Below are 16,527 nucleotides of genomic sequence, written 5' to 3'. Positions count from 1 at the left end.
CCCACGGTGTGACATCTCCAGATGGGTTTCTCCTGGCTCTTCCTTCGTGCTACCTATGGATATGGTCTGCATCCTGGGCAGTCAGACACACAGCCAGAATTGCTTTTACTTGGCTACCCACTTAAATATGGAGTTAGTAATTAATTGAGAGCCTGGCCGAGAAGTTTTTCCTGCATGCACAAATATCACCACTCTTTTTCATTTCTCTTTAGTTAACCCTTTATGGTTAGGAAAATAGGATGTTACTCTTTTTTTTTTTCTTCTTTCTTTTTAATCTAGTTTCTTCTCCCTTCTTTGGCTGAAATGAGCTATTGCTTGGTGTTGAAAGAAGTATTCAAAGCCCTGGGTTTAATTTTCCCAGCTGGGATTGATGGGGTCTCCTTGGGCTTTCCAAAGAGGGCTTCTAACTCTTGTACAGTCATATAGGGGATTTCGGTTTGACCACAACTTCCCTCCAAAACCCACATGTCCCTGAGTTAAGCAGTTAAGCAGCGCTGGACCACAGGGAGCTCAGAAGACTGCCTGCACTGTTTAATCCCAGCACACATACTGAAATGGAAAAATAATCCCTGTGAAGCTGCTAGGAGGAACTTCCCCTGCTTACTGCAAATCTCTTATTGGGGAAATGTTTAGAAATTCTGAATCCCTGTTTTAGTTTGCTCCTCTCCAGATTAACATTCCCCCCAACAAAAGCACTGCATCACAGCTAGGAGACGGGGACGGGGCGAGCCTGCTCCCTCCATGTCCAACTGTACACCCTGCCTCAGCCTCCTGGGTAGCCCTGCCCCTGCCTGCTTCTCCTTCTTAAGTGGAGATCAGTGACTGAAAATAGCAGATTGTAGGAAAACGTGTATAATATGATCCCATTTTATGAAAAATACATATGTGCCTGGAGAGAGAGCAGGAAGGATGTGCACCGTGGTGATCTCTGAGTGGGGGCATGCATGGTGTTTATTTTTCGGTTTTTGCTCATCTGCATTTTCTTATTTCCTCCAGCATATGTCTAGCTTCTGTTATAAGTTATTTTCTCTTTAAGAGGGGAGGCGGGGAGACTACTGCTAATAATGCTTCAAAGCCCAACGCCATGAGAAAATGACTCAGAGCTTGTTTGTTGGACCAGCTAGTTGTTGAGTTTCTGCCATGTGTGCGATCTCATTGGCTGCCTCTCTCTCCTTCCTTCTGTAATCCTTCTTAGGCATTTTGGGATTACTGGGCATCCTGCTAATGGAGGATGTGTGGAGAGTAGCCTTGTCTTATTTCCCAGGCTTCTCTCTCCTACATTGCCCCAAAGATAGTAAAATAAGTGGCCTCCCTAGATGCCCAGCTGGGACCATTTTGTCAGGGGCTGGTTTCTCCTTGTAAGCTGCTGAGCCTCCACCCCACACTCTGTCTCTGGCCAAGTTGAGAAGGGAAGCCACAAGTGCCTCAATTCCTGCTTCGTCTGTTGCTTTCCTGTTTCTAAGAGCTGTCACCCTTCTCCTTCGGGCTCCTGGGGGCAGCATTTGCTGGTGTGGTCAGGCCTGAGCTGATTTCCAGACAGGGATATGAGGGAATATCAGAGACAGATTGGTGATCCTTCTGAAGAGGCATTGGCTGGGGGTAACTTCAGGTGCTTAGGGCCTCTATCAGCCTCCCCCTCTTCAACTTTGCCAGCAACTTCTTGTCCTGCTTCTCCTGTATCGCCAGTGCTTATCACAGCTGGCTGTGGTGGGCACTTAAAATCTGCTTACTGAAGGAATCAGTTTACTATGGAGTACCGGGCCCCTCTTGGCCACTCTTGGTTCAGTGTCTTGTCTGCTGTTTGTATGCTTCCGCCTTATTGACTATCCCCCAATGCACAGATGCTTGACCCCTGGCCCTCTGCACTCAGAGCCCCCTCTCCCCAAAGGCATACAAATGCAGCAGTTGGAAGACAGAGCCACGTGGCTCTGGAAGATAGAACCTAAAGTTTCTTATCTCTGGTGTGTGCTGTTGTGTTTTGTTTTTTTCCATTTGCTGTTGCCCAAGAACCAAAGCATCCGCCACTGCTCAGCTGCATGGTAACACGGCCTGGCTCTATGCCAGGATACTTCGCCAGGTGGTTGGGCTGTGGAGGCTGCTGCATGCGATGGGCCGATAATACCCCACAGTGCTGTAAACAGGACACTCCACCCTCCTGCAGCCACCCTGCCAGTGGCCCGGCAGCCTGCTGCTTTGTCATGGCCTGTCATGATATGGGTGTCTCTTCTCAGATAGGGGAGCCGATTGTCCTATATCCCGCCCCTCTGTTTCCCAAATCTGAGAGGGGTACTTTCCAGAAATGAAACCAGTTCATCTTCCAACCACAAGCAACCGTTGTGACTTCTCAACACTTCTTCTCCTTTAAGCATAATCACACAATTGCAGGGCAGAGCCCAATGCCCAGATCTTTCCGGTATGCCCATGAGGGAGGGATAAGCCATGAGCCTCTATTTCCACTATACTCATTTGTGAGATTTCTTGGGGAAGGTTTGTGACTGAGGTAGGTCTCATTGGCTAGCACAACTTGAGTGCCGACCTGCAGCTGCCAAGACCCACGTCTACAAGCAGCTTAATTCTCCCTGCACCATTTATTCAAGGTGGTGTCCATGCTGGGTCAGACCATGATAGGAAAGGAAAGGGCTTTGACACAAAAGATGTGCACCTTCCCAGGGGATGGTGGTGGCCAGAACTCACACTGTACATCTTTTCTAGATAGTCTCCTCTTTCTTGGCTCCCTCACTCCCACCTTCTAGGGATTGTGGTTGGGGGAGGGATTAAGTGACAGTAATTGGTTTGACATAATCTATCTAATGAAGACCTTAAAGCGTTTTTGTTTCTCGTCTTCTATTCTTTATAGCATCTCTAAGAGGTAACTTAGACCAAGACTGTGCTCCTGCTTGTCAGATGGGAGAGCAGACCCAGTGAGGTTGAGTGGTGGCTGCAGTCACTCTACAGTGAGGGCAGAGCTGCAATCAGAACTAGGTCTCTCACCTCTCAGCCGCTCCCAGCTGACCCCTTGGTTTAGCCCTTAACCAGTTTTGATGCCCAAATTAGCAGGTGCTCCCCAAACCATTAGGAGTGAGGATTTTGAAATAAGTGGTAGATTTTTTTCCCTATCAAACTCTAATCTTTTTTTTTTAAGTGCCCCCCCCCCCCCCAATTTTCTGGGCATTGAAGGAAACATGGCATTTTAGTCTCCTCAGAGGGGCCCAGACATGCCAAGAATTTGGGAGTTTGGGAGGGGAGAGGGACCTTGCTGAGGGCTCTGTGACGGAAGGTAATTCTGTCATCTTGTGGCTAGCTAGTGGCTGTGCCAGCATCCTAAGCTAGGATGGGGTCACTGTAGAAATAAGGCGGAGGCTCAGCTTTCTCATTTAAGGAAAAGAAACAGGCGAGTCCTCCGGTTTGACTTAGAGTCAATGGGATCCTTGCAGGTCTAGCAGAGAGGAGGGGTCAGAGGCTGCTGCTTCTGGATGGGGGTGCTTGGTGTCTCCGCATTCCCATCTCTTCCCCCTTCTCTCCCTTCTTTCCTTCCTTTTTTGTTTGTGTGTGGGTATGTGACTTATGGATGAGGAAGTCAGGACTCAAGGACCTCAGAGTCTTTGTGAATAACTTTGGTCAGAGGTGGCCAGAAAGCATGTAGAGTTGACCAAAATGGGTGGTTGGATTCTCACACCAAATTCCAGGATTCTAGGTTCTCCCTAGCCATGGGATTCCTGGGAGTAAAGTACCACCTCTGATTACTGCCCTTGAGATTGGACTCCTACTATAGCTCATGAATGGGGTGGGACGTGAAGGGCACTGAGAACTGATGTAAAATAGGGCTGTGGTGATAGTAGAATGCTTTACCCTGGATTTCAAAGACTTCTTCAAAAAATAAACCCAAAAAACAGAAGAAGGTCATTGCAGACACCAGGGTCCGGCCTGCCATCTCTTGCCTTATTCCCTTTTCCTAAAAAGGAGCTAAAGAAGCAGTCCTTCCTCAAGGTGTTGAGGCAGGTATCTCTGCAACCTCAGAGGGTTTTCCTGATCTGATTCAAGAGGGCCTCAAGCCCCTGTGAGTTGATTCAGGAGGTAGGAGGCTTGGATTTAGATGTCAGACTGCTGCTGACTTGCTGGGCGACCGAGTCCAAGCAGAGATGGGGCTTCTCTGTGCCTTAGGCCCCTTAGGAGTCTTTCCGAGCCCTTCTTAGAGCTGACAGGAGAGTAAAAGATTACGCACATGAAAGGGCTGTGGGGATGGGGCAAGAGGTGAAAATACAGTATAATCACAAGAGAGTATTTAAGGTCTCAGTACGGAAAAAATCTAAAGGAGATTTTGTGGCAACCTCTGCCGAGGGGCTGGGAGAGGCAGCTTCAAGAAATCTTTCTCCCCCTCGATTCTTTCTCAGCCCTGGAGACATAGCCCTTGTCCTTCACACTGTTAGGACGCAGCCTTAGGAGCATTGCATTCTAGCCTTTAAGCCAATCTCTTGCTTGTCTAGTTTCCACCTGCATCTTTACTTCTCTGTCATGTAATGTTGTAAACTTACTTTCCAGGGCCCCTGCCTCATCGGTGGGCTCTTACAGACAGGTTGAGGGCCCCAGGACAGCATTTTGATGTCTGACCTGGCTGTTGGTGTGAGTCAGAAGCTCCCAGAAATATCCAGTTGCCTCCTTTGATCTTAAACCCAGGATAGGAAAATGAATAGTTGAAATGATCATATAGGAGATGAAATTGGGGCTTGAACCCGGCATGTCTATCACCAATTTACTGGGCGACAAGGTACAGGGAGGGAAAGAAAGAGGTTGGGCCTTCCTGAGCCTCAGAAAAAGAGACAAACAGCTCTGAGGGCTTTACTTGTGGGGAGCAGGAAGAGCCTGGATGTGCAAAGTAGACGAGCTTAGAATCCATGGTATGATTGGAGCAGGTCTACCCTTGTAGTAACAGTTCTTTGTTTTTGTTCAAATACTTAGGCACCTCCCAATCACCAGCCCTATGCTTTAGGCATTGCAGGGGGTACAAAGACAAGTTAGAGACAGTCCTTGGCCTCAGGTTGTTTATTATCTAGAAATTGCAAATGCCCGTAATGACAAGAGAGAGGGTGGTAAGTACTTGAAGAGTACAAAGTGTTGGGTAAAATCAGAGAATTCTGAGACTTTCCTTCCAGAGGATCCAGGAGACTCTGTGGAGTCAGAGGCTCAGATTTCAACCCTGGACACATCACTCAGAGGAGGGAAGGCCCGGGACATGGGTGGGAAGTGGCGTGTAGTGTGGTTTGTCCAGGACATAGAGACCTTGAAGAGGAGTGAAATATAAAGGTAAGCAGGACCGGAACATGAGGCCTTTGACGACCATCTTTGAAAGGGAGCCTTTGAAGAGTTTTAACAGAAGTGTTAAGATCATTTAAAAGAGGTCTTGTAGTTCAATATATATTGATTTGGAAAAGTGTTTATGTCATAATGTTAAAACACCTTGTGAAATGATATGTACAATATGATCCCAATTTGTATTTTAAAGCATGCACACACACATAGACATGCAGACGGTAAGACTGATAAGGATATATATCTCATAGTATCTTCAATGATTATCTGTGGATATTGAGAGTTGAGGGTTTTTTTCTTTTTGTTTATGTATTTCTTTTCCACAACTCACACTTAGTACTTTTATAATTGTCATTTTTAAAAAAATATTTTATTTTACCTTTTTCCTCCCCAAAGCCCCCTGGTACATAGTTGTATATTTTTAATTATGGGCCCTTCTAGTTGTGGCATGTGGGACACTGCCTCAGCATGGCCTGACAAGTGGTGCCATGTCCACGCCCAGGATCTGAACCGGTGAAACCCTGGGCCGCTGAAGCAGAGCACGCAAACTTAACCACTCAGCCATGGGGCCGGCCCCTAATTATGTTATTTTTAATTTGTTTTAAATGAACACGTATTATATGATAGCTGAGGGAGATAACTTAGAAATATACCAGGAATTAGATAAAAACTGAGACTAAAAGTTGTCCATGCAATAACATTTAGGGTATCCAAATTGGGAGGGGGAAGACCCCTCAAATGTCCAATGATGTGGGAGTAGCTAAGCAAACTGCTGCATATCAACCTGGTGCAATATTTTTAGTCATTAAAAATGACAAATATGTAGATTGTTGATGCTTGGAAATGGGTGTATGAAATGGGTAGAACAAAGCAGAACTTAATGTAGTACATTTTGTATTGATTACAAGTATGTCAAAATGTATGTAAATACTTGAATGGATTTGGAGAATGTAGATAGTGTTGTTAGTGTCTCTTTTTTTATTGTGGTAAAACATACATAGCAAAATTTACTTATTTTATTAATTTTATTTTTTATTTATTAATTTTTAAAATAAAAATTATTTAACCATTTTAAGGTTACAATTCAGTGACATTAAGTACGTTCACAATGTTGTGCAGCCATCACCCCTCTCCATTTCCAGAACATTTTCACCATCCCAAGCAGAAACTACGTGCCCATTAAACAATAACTCCCCACTTCCTTCTCTCCCTAAGCCCCTGGTAACCTCTCTTCTACTTTATGTTCCTATGAATTTGCCTATTGTAGGTACCTCCTATAAGTGGAATCATACAATATTTGTCCTTTTGTGTCTGTTTTATCTTGCTTAGATAATGTTTTGAAGTTTCATCCATATTGTACCACGTTATCAGAACTTCATTCCTTTTTAGACCAGCATCGCATTGCATGTGTATGCCACATTCTGTTTATGCATTCATCTGTCAATGGGCACTTGAGTTTCTTCCACCTTTTGGCTATTGTGAATAATGCTGCTGTGAACACGGGTGTACAAATAGCTCTTTGAGACCCTGCTTTCAGTTCTCTTGGGTATATACCTGGAAGCAGAATTGCTGGATGGTGTGGTAATTCTATGTTTAACTTTTTGAGGGACTGCCAACTTGTTAGTGTCTCTTTAATATAAATCTCTTCAAGTTTATTTATACCTACAATCCCCAGTTCCTTTGCTGTGCTTAATGCACACATGAATTATCAAGGGCTTGGTACAGACGTGAAAGCATTTTGCTGTGTTTAAAGGAAAGAGGCTTGTAGATCTCGAGAGAGTAGAGTGTTCTGAAAGTGGCCGTAGAAAACATGGCCAACCCAGATGATTGAAACTTACAGATGATTCCAGAACCCTTACATTTTATCAACAGTTTCAACTCTTACCTCCTCCCAGAAAGCTTTAACCAAGAAAAAAAGTAAAGGGGTTAGATTTATAATTGCTTTATTTTTGTCCCATGTAGTCAGAAGTCAGAGACAGAGGAGAGAACCAAAAGACTTGGATATTTTCCTAAACTGGATTCCTCAGCCCTGGGTAGTCAAAAGTAGTTGGATTGTGCTCTCTGTCTCAGTCATCTTGGCTCCCTGAAGTTAACTACTCTTGAAGGAAGTATGAAGAGGCTTTCAGTTAACTGGGTAGATTGTGTGCAGTGTGTAGGGATCCTATAGTGGGTGCTGGAAGGAGGAAGAAGGACAGGAGATAAAAGATGAAAGAAAACTTGGGTTTTATCCACTTAGAGTTCCCTCTTTAATGATAGGAAACAGACCTGCTCTCGGGAAACTCAGTGTGGAGACCTAGGAATTCACAGTTCATAGTCCATTAAGAACAGGAAAAAGATAGAGAACGTGTATAAAGTAATCCCAATCCAAAGTAAAATGGCGTAAATTGTTTCCAGTGATAGAGGCCAGCTGGTTAAGTCAGGAAAGCGCTCGTCAGACTGTATGTGCTTTATGGGCCACTTCAAATTCTTTTAGGAGGGAGGTGGATATGAGTGAAGACGTGGCAGTCAGGCGAGGCTTCCTAGAAGAGAGAAGGTTGGTTACCACGTCTCCTTCCTCCATACTGATGTCAAGGTGTGCGGGCTGTGCTCTCTTCCAGCCAGTGTCCCGTGTTCCGTGGCCCCAGAAAAGTCAGTGTGTAGGCCTCAGCCACCCCAGGTCCGACGTACATTCTCCCTGGACACCATCCTCAGCTCCTACCTTCTGGGCCAGTGGCCACGAGATGTTGATGGGGCCTTCACCTGCTGTACCAATGACAAGGCCACCCAGGTAATGAAGCTCTCTCCTAATGGGATAAGGGATAAGGATGGCGGGGAGGGCTGGCTGAGGAGGCCTTTGATCTACGTACCAACTCTTGGTCATTGAAATGACTTGTCCTGGGTTTGGGCTGTACGTGTTCACCATGTAACTTTTCATCATCTAATGTTTACCAGCTTGGTTTTCTTTGTAAACTTACACGAACATGAGTTTGCATTCCACCTGACTGGTGGAAGAGAGAAGTTAATCGGGGTTTTTCAGTTGGCTTTGAGGATTCATGTGTGGGTAAGCAAGAGTTGACTTTGGAATTTATTCTAGGTTTTAAAAAATGAGACTTACCTTGCTAAAATTAAACTGAGCCCAACGTTCAATTGAGTTTGCATTCCCCAGACAACTGCAAGAGGGGCCCAAAAAGTGTGTTAAGCCTGAGTAGATCTCACTGGAGCAATAGGAGTGGAAAGTTCTCAGATAATGGAGAGTTGATCCCTAGCCAGTCCTGTGATCGAGTCCTGTGGAGCCCAGGTCCCCTCCTTCAGGATTTTTCTTCACAACAATCTTTTCATTAAGAATCCTGGACTTGGGAGAACTCTTCATAGACCATTCAGTTCATTTGTCAGTTTTTGAATAAGATAGTGTTAGCCTGAGCAAGAAGTCATCTCATATGTGAAATTACACAAAGATATTTCTTAATCTGATTTGGGACTTCAGCATTCTTAGCAGTGAAGTTGTTAGGAGTCGGATCTTCTCTTTTTTGATGTAGTTTGAACCCATTCCTATTCAACTTCAGAAAAAACGAGTTGTTCTCAGGAAAGAGGAAACAGGCTGGGAAGAACACAGGCTGGGAGGCAGAGTGGCGTCCCGGGGGTGCTGGGCAAGACAGCTCTTCCTCTGCGAGCTGGGGGGGCGTGCGCCCGCTCTGCCTGCTCACAGACAGGGTGACGGCCAAGTGGGAAAGTGTTTTGTGCGCTCACTTACCCCTGCCTCCTCCTCTGAGCGCACCATGTCGGTCCCTGTCTTTGATATATTTTTTAATGAGATCCATTTTCAAATGTTATTAGTGAATGTTTGAATGCCCAGTACTGTTCTTGGCATGTTCAAGTGAAGAAGAAGGAAATGAGAACATGATTTGGCCTCTGCTAGTCTGGATGCCAGTTCCATGAAGGCCAGTAAACAGACAGCCAAGGGATGAGAAGGGGCCAAAGTCTGGCACAGCTTAGAGGAGGAGGATTCTCCTGGGAATACCCCACCTTGAACCAACAAGAGTGTGCTGCACTTAAACTCGATGGCCTGCTGTAGCTCTATGAACAGAATGTGGGGGGAAAACAACTCCAGGGAGCAGACAGAGTAGGTCAGCTTCCTGGGAGCCCTGGGCACTGGTGTTCCCTATATCCTTTGAAAAGGGCAATTAGGATAAATTATGCTTTCCCTCACAGCCCTGGAGCACACACCCCTTTCTCTTTTGAGAGGAGTGTTTAGTCCAAATAATGTGTCTAGTCAAGGAGGGCTTCCTGGAGGAGCAGGACTTGAGGTTGCTTCGAAGCGTGTAAGCTCACGACTACATCCCCCTTTGTCAGACTGCAGGCTTCTGTGTAGCCCACCTATCCCCGTCTCTGCCATTTCCTGCTACCAGCCTTCGAGGAAGCCTCCATCTCATCCCTCAGATAGCATTCTCTGTCAACTCACAGCCGGGTTGGCCTCAGATGGTCCCCGGCCGGATTTAGAGGCATGGGCTCCAGGCTGTGTGTTTGTGCTCAGGCTCCAGCTGCAGGCCAGATCTTTTATATAACAAGTCTGGGCTTCTTGCCACAGCAAGACAGAGGTCAGTGATGCGCCTCCATGGGTCTGGCAAGGCCGAGCTGTGCAGCTTTCCTCTCTCCCCGGGATGGGCTCCAGCCCTCGAGGAACTCTTAGCAACCTGTCAATATTGTGGCTGCAGTCAGGAGGTGGGAGAACTCTGATCAACGTAGGCATCCAAACCAAAACATGCGCTCTGCCTCAGTGTCGTTCCTGGCCTTCTGGGAATTTTCTGCTTCTAGGTTTTGGCCTCCATTCAAATTCCTACTTAAGCCCCCTGGCCTGGCACAACCCACCTTCTTCAACACTGGTATTACACCATGAAGACATCTCCCTAAGTAGCTGGTGTTCCTTTCCTCCTGAGCACAGGGGTATCAGCCAGAAAGACCTGGACGTGAGGGAGAGGTTTGACTGGGGACATACGAGGGAGTGTGGAGAAGATAGAGGAAGGTAGGGAGGCAGGGTGTGCCAAAGTCCTTGAAGGCTTCTAAGTTGTTAAAAACAGATTGATCCCAGAACCTGTCCCTAATTCCTTTGAGCTCGAGGGGGGCTGTTCCCACCGCTGCCCTCACCTTCAGCCCTTTCTCTTCTAGCCACACCAGTGTCGCACATCCACCGTATCCGGCAGGCCCTCACGTCTGCTCTCCTACTTGTCCCCCACCCCCACACCTGAGCCAGCAGCCAGAGCATGTGTTTGGAGCTATGTCGGCCCTGGCATTCCCGGGGGCATGCCTTGCAGTGAGGGCCGCAGCCATCGTGATGGTTTAGGCTGAGCAGCTCCCCTCTCTGAAGCCCCTAGAGCCAGCGAGGGCCCTGCCCGTTCCGAGCAAGTTTCAGACCTGGGCAGCAGACACAGAACACCTGCCATTTAGATAGCGAGGCATGCTGCATCCTCAAGACTTCTCACAAGACAAAACATGGGGTTAAAAGCTCTCGCTTCTCGAACATAGCAGGTTGCCAACAGTCCCAGTATTCCCTCCCTGGGCTTAGCTGTGTTTTAAGCTCTTAGGCAGGCACAAAGGATAGCACCGGTAGCCCCTGGGCAATTTAAAGTCTGACAGAGAGATCTGGGTTACCCAGTGGTTTGGGGCAGGGAGGAAGACAGGTGGATGGATCTTACTTGGGAAACAGGTAGTTCTAGGAAGCAGGAGGAGGTGTGAAGATGGTCATCGGGGAAGCAGGGGTGCTTTGGAGCTGCAGCATGTTCTGAGCCAGGATGGGAAATGGGAGAGGGATGACCAGGTCTCCCAGAGATCAGCTTGGTGAGCACAGGAAGAGCTTGGCTGCAATGGGAGCTGGACACAGAGCAGCCAGCCAGGGAGAACTAGGAAGGCTTCTGTGTGGGGTCACCATCATCTGGAGGAGGTTTCTTTGTGTCCTGGAGGACTTTGTCAGGATTCTCCAGGTCAACCTGAATACGTTTTCCCTTCTCTGGACCACCCTTCCCCCAGGTCAGCTGGTAAACCAGAGCCGGGCACCGCGGGCTTTGGGCTAGCCCCTGCTGGCGGCTGGGCCTGGGCCAGGGCGGGTGATGGCAGCACATGCTAGTGGTTGTGGTCACCCCTCTCTCTTGTTGTGCAAAGCATTTGAGTCTTCTTGCACTCTTCTATAGGGAGGAAGTGGCCTCACCACAGCTGGGATGACTGTTTGAGCAAAGTTCCCCACTGATCTTCTCATCCTGCAGACAGATGGGACCCTGGGTACCTGCTCTGCCTGGCCTCCCTGTCTGCTCCTCCCCAGCCCTGTTTTCTCTGTATCCTCCAGGTGTGGTGAGGAAGCCTCGATGGTAGGCCTGACTTACTCTTTGGGGAAAAAAAATGACAAATCTCACGGAGTGTCTTGCAGGCCAGAGGCGGAGGTGGCATGCTTTGGGGAGACTTCTCTTTCTGTGGCTTTTCCCTCCTTACCTGTGTACTGTCCTCCTCCTTTTCCCAAGCCAGTGCCTCAGGATTTAGTGATGATCCACAATTCAGCTGCCTATCACGGGCCTTCCTTTGTGGGTGTGGGGGCCTGGGCACTGCGCCTATTTTCCAGACCAGCAAGCAGGGTCAGTTGTTCAGCATATGGTTTGACAACAGCACAGACTATTTGCCAATGGGTCCATGATGGAAAATCTGAGGGTTGCGTAGTAACTGTAGGGCCAGAGATGGTGGCCTTGGCCACCTGCAACCAGAGTTCTCTGAGTTAGTGGGCAGACCATCCTCAGAGGCTTTCCTGCCTCTTCGTCTGGCCAGAGACCCAGGACACTGATTCCCTGCTGAATTTCAGTTCAACACACAGTAACTGACCACCCATACCAGGCCAGACACCACGCTGCTCTGCACCTCCACACAGGTATGCTGGGTTATGTTCCCAGGAGCCAGCCAGGCTCTGCCAAGGTCACTGGAGACAGCACGGCCAGGACTCTTCTTGCCTCAGAGTCCAGACAGAAACTTAGTTGAGTTGTCCACAGAGAAACAGGTTCCAGTTTAGAGGGTTTTCCGCTCCATCCCTCCCGTCGTGTTGTTATATCGGGCTGCTCTTTAGAGAGCTGTCCCCCACCCCCATGCCCAGTTATCCTTCCACATGTTGCTTTGGGATCTCCGAATCCCAGGCCAGGCTTCCTTGGGCTAGGCCTCATTCAGTTTTGCATAACATGAGCATCATCTGCACAGTCGGCTGATTCCACTCATGGCTAGTAAGTAGCCCTGTTCTCCCCCAGCTGTTCCCTCCGGGCCAGGGTGTTAAAATAAATCTGTTCCAGTGTGTGCGTCCCTTTGACAACCACGACTTTTTTTGGTCTGCTGAGCTCAAGCTGGCTCTACCCTGCTTCTGAAGGATCATCTGGAAGGACCACTTACGGTGCAGTCACAGCATAGCTTGACCCCTATTGTGCCATAAAGGGTCACTCTTTGAAGGGTAGTCTTCCTTAGCTGTGGCCTTTCTGTGCTCCAGGAGACCTTGGCCCAGACATCTGTGGTGAGACCCACAGGGGCCCTGGAAATAAGGGGCAGCACATCGTCCCCACTCTTGATGCTCCCAGTTCAGTTGGAGGGGCCGAAGCCCACACCTGTGCACATGCCCACCTTCGGGAAACTCAAAGCCAGCATGTGAATGCCTCAAACACAGGATAACCTACTGTATTAGGTTCTTGAGGCTGCTGTAACAAATTACCTCACACTTAGTGGCTTGAAACAGCAGAAATTTATTCTCTCGTCGTTCCAGAAGTCCAAATTCCATTCCACTAGGCCAAGATCAAGGTGTTGGCAGGCCTACACTCTCTCTGGAGGCACTCTCTCTGGGAGGTCATTCCTTGCATCTTCCAGCTTCTGGTGGCTGCCAGCATTCCTTGGCTCCTGGCCACGTCACTCCAATCTATGCCTCTGTGGTCACATCATCTTATCTTCTTCTGAGAGTGTTTAATCTCCCTGTGTGTCTCTCTCATGAGGACACTTGTAATGGCATTTAGGGCCCACCAGGATAATCCAGAGTAATTTTCCCATCTCAAGATCCTTAAATTAACCACATCTGCAAAAACTTTACCATATAAGGTAACATTCACAGGTTCCAGGAATTAGGGCCTGATATCTGTGGGAGCCATTTTTCAATCTGTCACCCTACTGACCTCATCTCCTGCTACTCTGCCCCTTGCTCACTCTGCTCCAGCCACACTGGCCTCATCATTCTGCTTCAGGGCCTTTGCACTTACTGTTACCTCCGTCCCGACCACTCTTACCTCAGATGTCCACATGGCTCCCTCCATCATCTCTGGTTTTTCTTTAGATGTTATCTTTTCAGTGAGGACTTTCCTGACATTTAAAATCCTGTTTCCCCACCCAGCATTCCTAGCCCCTTTGCTGTATTTTTCCCTTAGAACTTATCACTGTTTAAACTGTGCCCCCATCTAGAATGTAAACTCAAAGAGGACGAGGACTTTTGTTGTTTTGTGCCTTTATGTGTCCCCAGCACCTGGAACAGTACCTGACTGACACACAGTTTGCATTGGTAACTGTTTGTTGAATGTATGAATGATGCTTACTCTGAACCCATCTGAACAGAGGAGACCCAGAGCAAAGGAGCAGTCAGCATAAGGTGGACAAGTTAGGAAAGGCTTGCTGATGGGGATGCTGGGAAGAGTTGGCAGGCCGTCCTAGATGGGGAGACCAGGCTTACAGGTCAAGGGGCAAAGTAAGAAAAAGGAGAGGGAGCTCAGTTTGCCTGGGGAGGACAGAGAGCCAAGTGTGGAGAGCCCATGGAATGGAGGGTAAGAGGGTGATATCTACCGCCAGGGGTGGGGGTTCAGGCAAAGCGATGGCCTTAGCAGCACAGCTGACACAGAGGAGGCAGAGGTTACTGGACAACGTCGCTGAGCAGAGAGCAGTGGGGTAAAGTGGAATGAGAAAGGAGGTGATCCTAGCTGCCCCGAATTTTCACATCCCTTCTAAACTCCGGTGCTAGCCTACACTTCTCCTTCCACCCCCTCACATATCTCAGAAGAAAGAAGGGAGTTGAAGAGTTTGCGGGAGATGTTAGAACCGGTGGCAGCCTGAATGTGCCTGCTTTTTCCTACCTCTCACCACCCACCTGTGAGTACAGAACCTTCCTGGAGGAGGCGCCGTGGGCACCCTCACTTTATCCTCTCTCACCCCTCCTCTAGAGTCTCTGCCACCTTTCCAGGGATGACAGCCTTGCGTGGGACCCAGAGCTTTGATTAGCAGAGCTGTCACTCTATAGGGTTGGCTTTGGAGCCCTGGGAGGGGAGGAGCATTTGTGTGCCAGCCGGCGCAGGGGCCACCGGAGAGATGGACTTCCTTCTCACTTCTCGGTCTGTGCAGCAGCCTTTTCTGAGCCTCTGTCTGCCAATACTCTGGTTTAGAGAGATGTGGGCATTTGGAAGTAAACCAGCTGCTTGGTTGCCATGTGCTGTCAGACCAGCTTCACGTCAAGGGCTTTGGGGTACGGCCTGAAGGATGTGTTGTGGGCCCTTTTCCTAAAGGAGAGAACTGGGGCGGAATGGCTCTCCGGATGTCTCCCTTATGGTGCTAGTATCAGGAAAGGAAGTTAGGGCATCGTCCCACCCTGGCTGTGTTGCACAGCCCAGTAAAGGTCCTGATGGGTGGGCAGCTGGGAGAAGGAAGAGCCAGGCAGAGCCAGCCCCCTGTGGCCCCTCTCCACTGCAGCTGTCGCCCAGGCAGTCTGCTCCCACAGTCCCCCTCAGACTGCCCGCCGAGCTCTTCTTAACAGCTGTTGGGTGGTGAGTTGTTGGTTTTTTTCCCTCTTATCCTCCCCCTTTTCTGTTTGCAACAACCTCGGGGGAGGTCAGCAGATCTGCTGGAGGAGACGGTTCCCAGGCCCTCATGGTTTTGGCAGCTTGTGCAAAGAAGTTAGAGAGGAACTGGTTCCACTGGAGCGCTCCCCCTTGGGCCCCTCCCTTGGAATGGAAGTAGGGATGTTGGTGGTAGGGAGGGATCTTGTCCTCCTCTGCCTCATGCTTCGAGCCAACAGCTTCCTCCCTTGTGTGGGGACTCAGGAAGTGGGTCCGCAACTCCCTGTGCCTCCATCTTGGGCCCTCAGTCTTCTGTGCAGCGGGGGAGGGAGGACAGCAGGCAGACTGAGAGCCCTGTTCTCGCGGGGGGCAGAGCAGGGCCCAGGAGAAGGAGCCATGGTAAAGCCAAGAGGGGTCAGGAGTCAGGGCTGAGTTCAGCACTCTGGCTCCCTTGTCCCTGAAAATGCCCCCCACCTGCTTGCATGTTCAGGAGGACTTTGGGGCTTAACTGTTCATCCAGCCTTATGTTTCAAAGAAGAAAGAAACAGTTATACTTTCCCAAGCACTTTTTCCTGGCTCTCCCTCTCTCTCAGGAGGGCTCCTCTTGTTGAGGTTGAGTAGAGAAAGCCAGAAATTGGAATTCCAGGGCTCCCAAACCAGCTCTGTCTACAGGGAAAACTCGCAGAACTAGCTCAAGGCACCACACTCCACAGAAGGCTCCTGCTTCGGTCAAGGATGGGAGGCGGGGATCCATGCTGACCTTTTTCCTACTTGACCAATTCATGATTCCTTCACAGAGTCCGGTCTAGTAACTCACTTCCCTTAGGCTCCCAGGAACCTGGGCCTATGCTGGCCACATAGAGAGTGAGAGAGTTGAGGGTGCCAGTGGTTCCCTGAGTCTGTGCTCTCTTGGAGCTGGTTGGGGTGGGGCGGGGTAATACTTGTCCTCACTGCTGGGCACACCTGGAATAGCTGGGGCCATAATCCACGTGTAAAAGTCATGAGAGTAAAGAGCAGGTTGACCTTATTGGCTCATCGGGGAAGGTTTCCTGGAGGAAGTGGGTTGGTAAAGAGGCAGTGCAGGTGGAGAAGCCTGAAAAGATGACAGAGGCTGGCAGTGTTCAGGAAGCTGATGAGCAGATAAGAGAGAAGGCTTCAAAGAGCTACCAGCTCTGCCCAGGAAATGGTGTGCCTGCTTCCCCAGAGCCTGCCTGAGAAGCTGCCCTGCCTCACTGGGTTTCTCTCCCTGCAGACCCCCCTGTCCTGGCAAGAGCTTGAAGGTGAGCGAGCCAGCTCCTGTACACACAAGCGCTCAGCATCCTGGGGCAGCACAGACCACCGAAAAGAGGTAACTGCCCCTCTGACTCCCTGGCCAGGGCAGCTGCCTCTTGGTCTAGCCCAGCACCGTGGATGTGTCTGCTCCAGA

General features: G+C 49.1%; 1 protein-coding gene across 4 annotated transcripts in view; it reads left to right on the top strand.

Annotated features, from left to right (window-relative positions):
* FAM117A (family with sequence similarity 117 member A) overlaps nucleotides 1–16,527 on the top strand; it is a 57,508-nt gene that overhangs the window by 31,942 nt on the left and 9,039 nt on the right. For 2 of the 4 annotated variants that reach the window (XM_070226275.1, XM_070226276.1), the window contains exons 2-4: nucleotides 7,905–8,074; nucleotides 14,330–14,421; nucleotides 16,354–16,449. In XM_070226275.1, the coding sequence (XP_070082376.1) occupies nucleotides 14,386–14,421; nucleotides 16,354–16,449 (132 nt within the window). In that variant the 5' untranslated portion in view covers nucleotides 7,905–8,074; nucleotides 14,330–14,385. The remainder of the gene's footprint in view (nucleotides 1–7,904; nucleotides 8,075–14,329; nucleotides 14,422–16,353; nucleotides 16,450–16,527) is intronic. The other 2 variants (XM_070226277.1, XM_023652700.2) reach the window with 1 other exon arrangement.

Source organism: Equus caballus, chromosome 11 (assembly GCF_041296265.1).
Source record: "Equus caballus isolate H_3958 breed thoroughbred chromosome 11, TB-T2T, whole genome shotgun sequence".
NCBI lineage: Eukaryota > Metazoa > Chordata > Mammalia > Perissodactyla > Equidae > Equus > Equus caballus.
The sequence above is the reverse complement of the archived record's forward strand: the minus strand, read 5'-3'. Positions and strand labels throughout refer to the sequence as shown.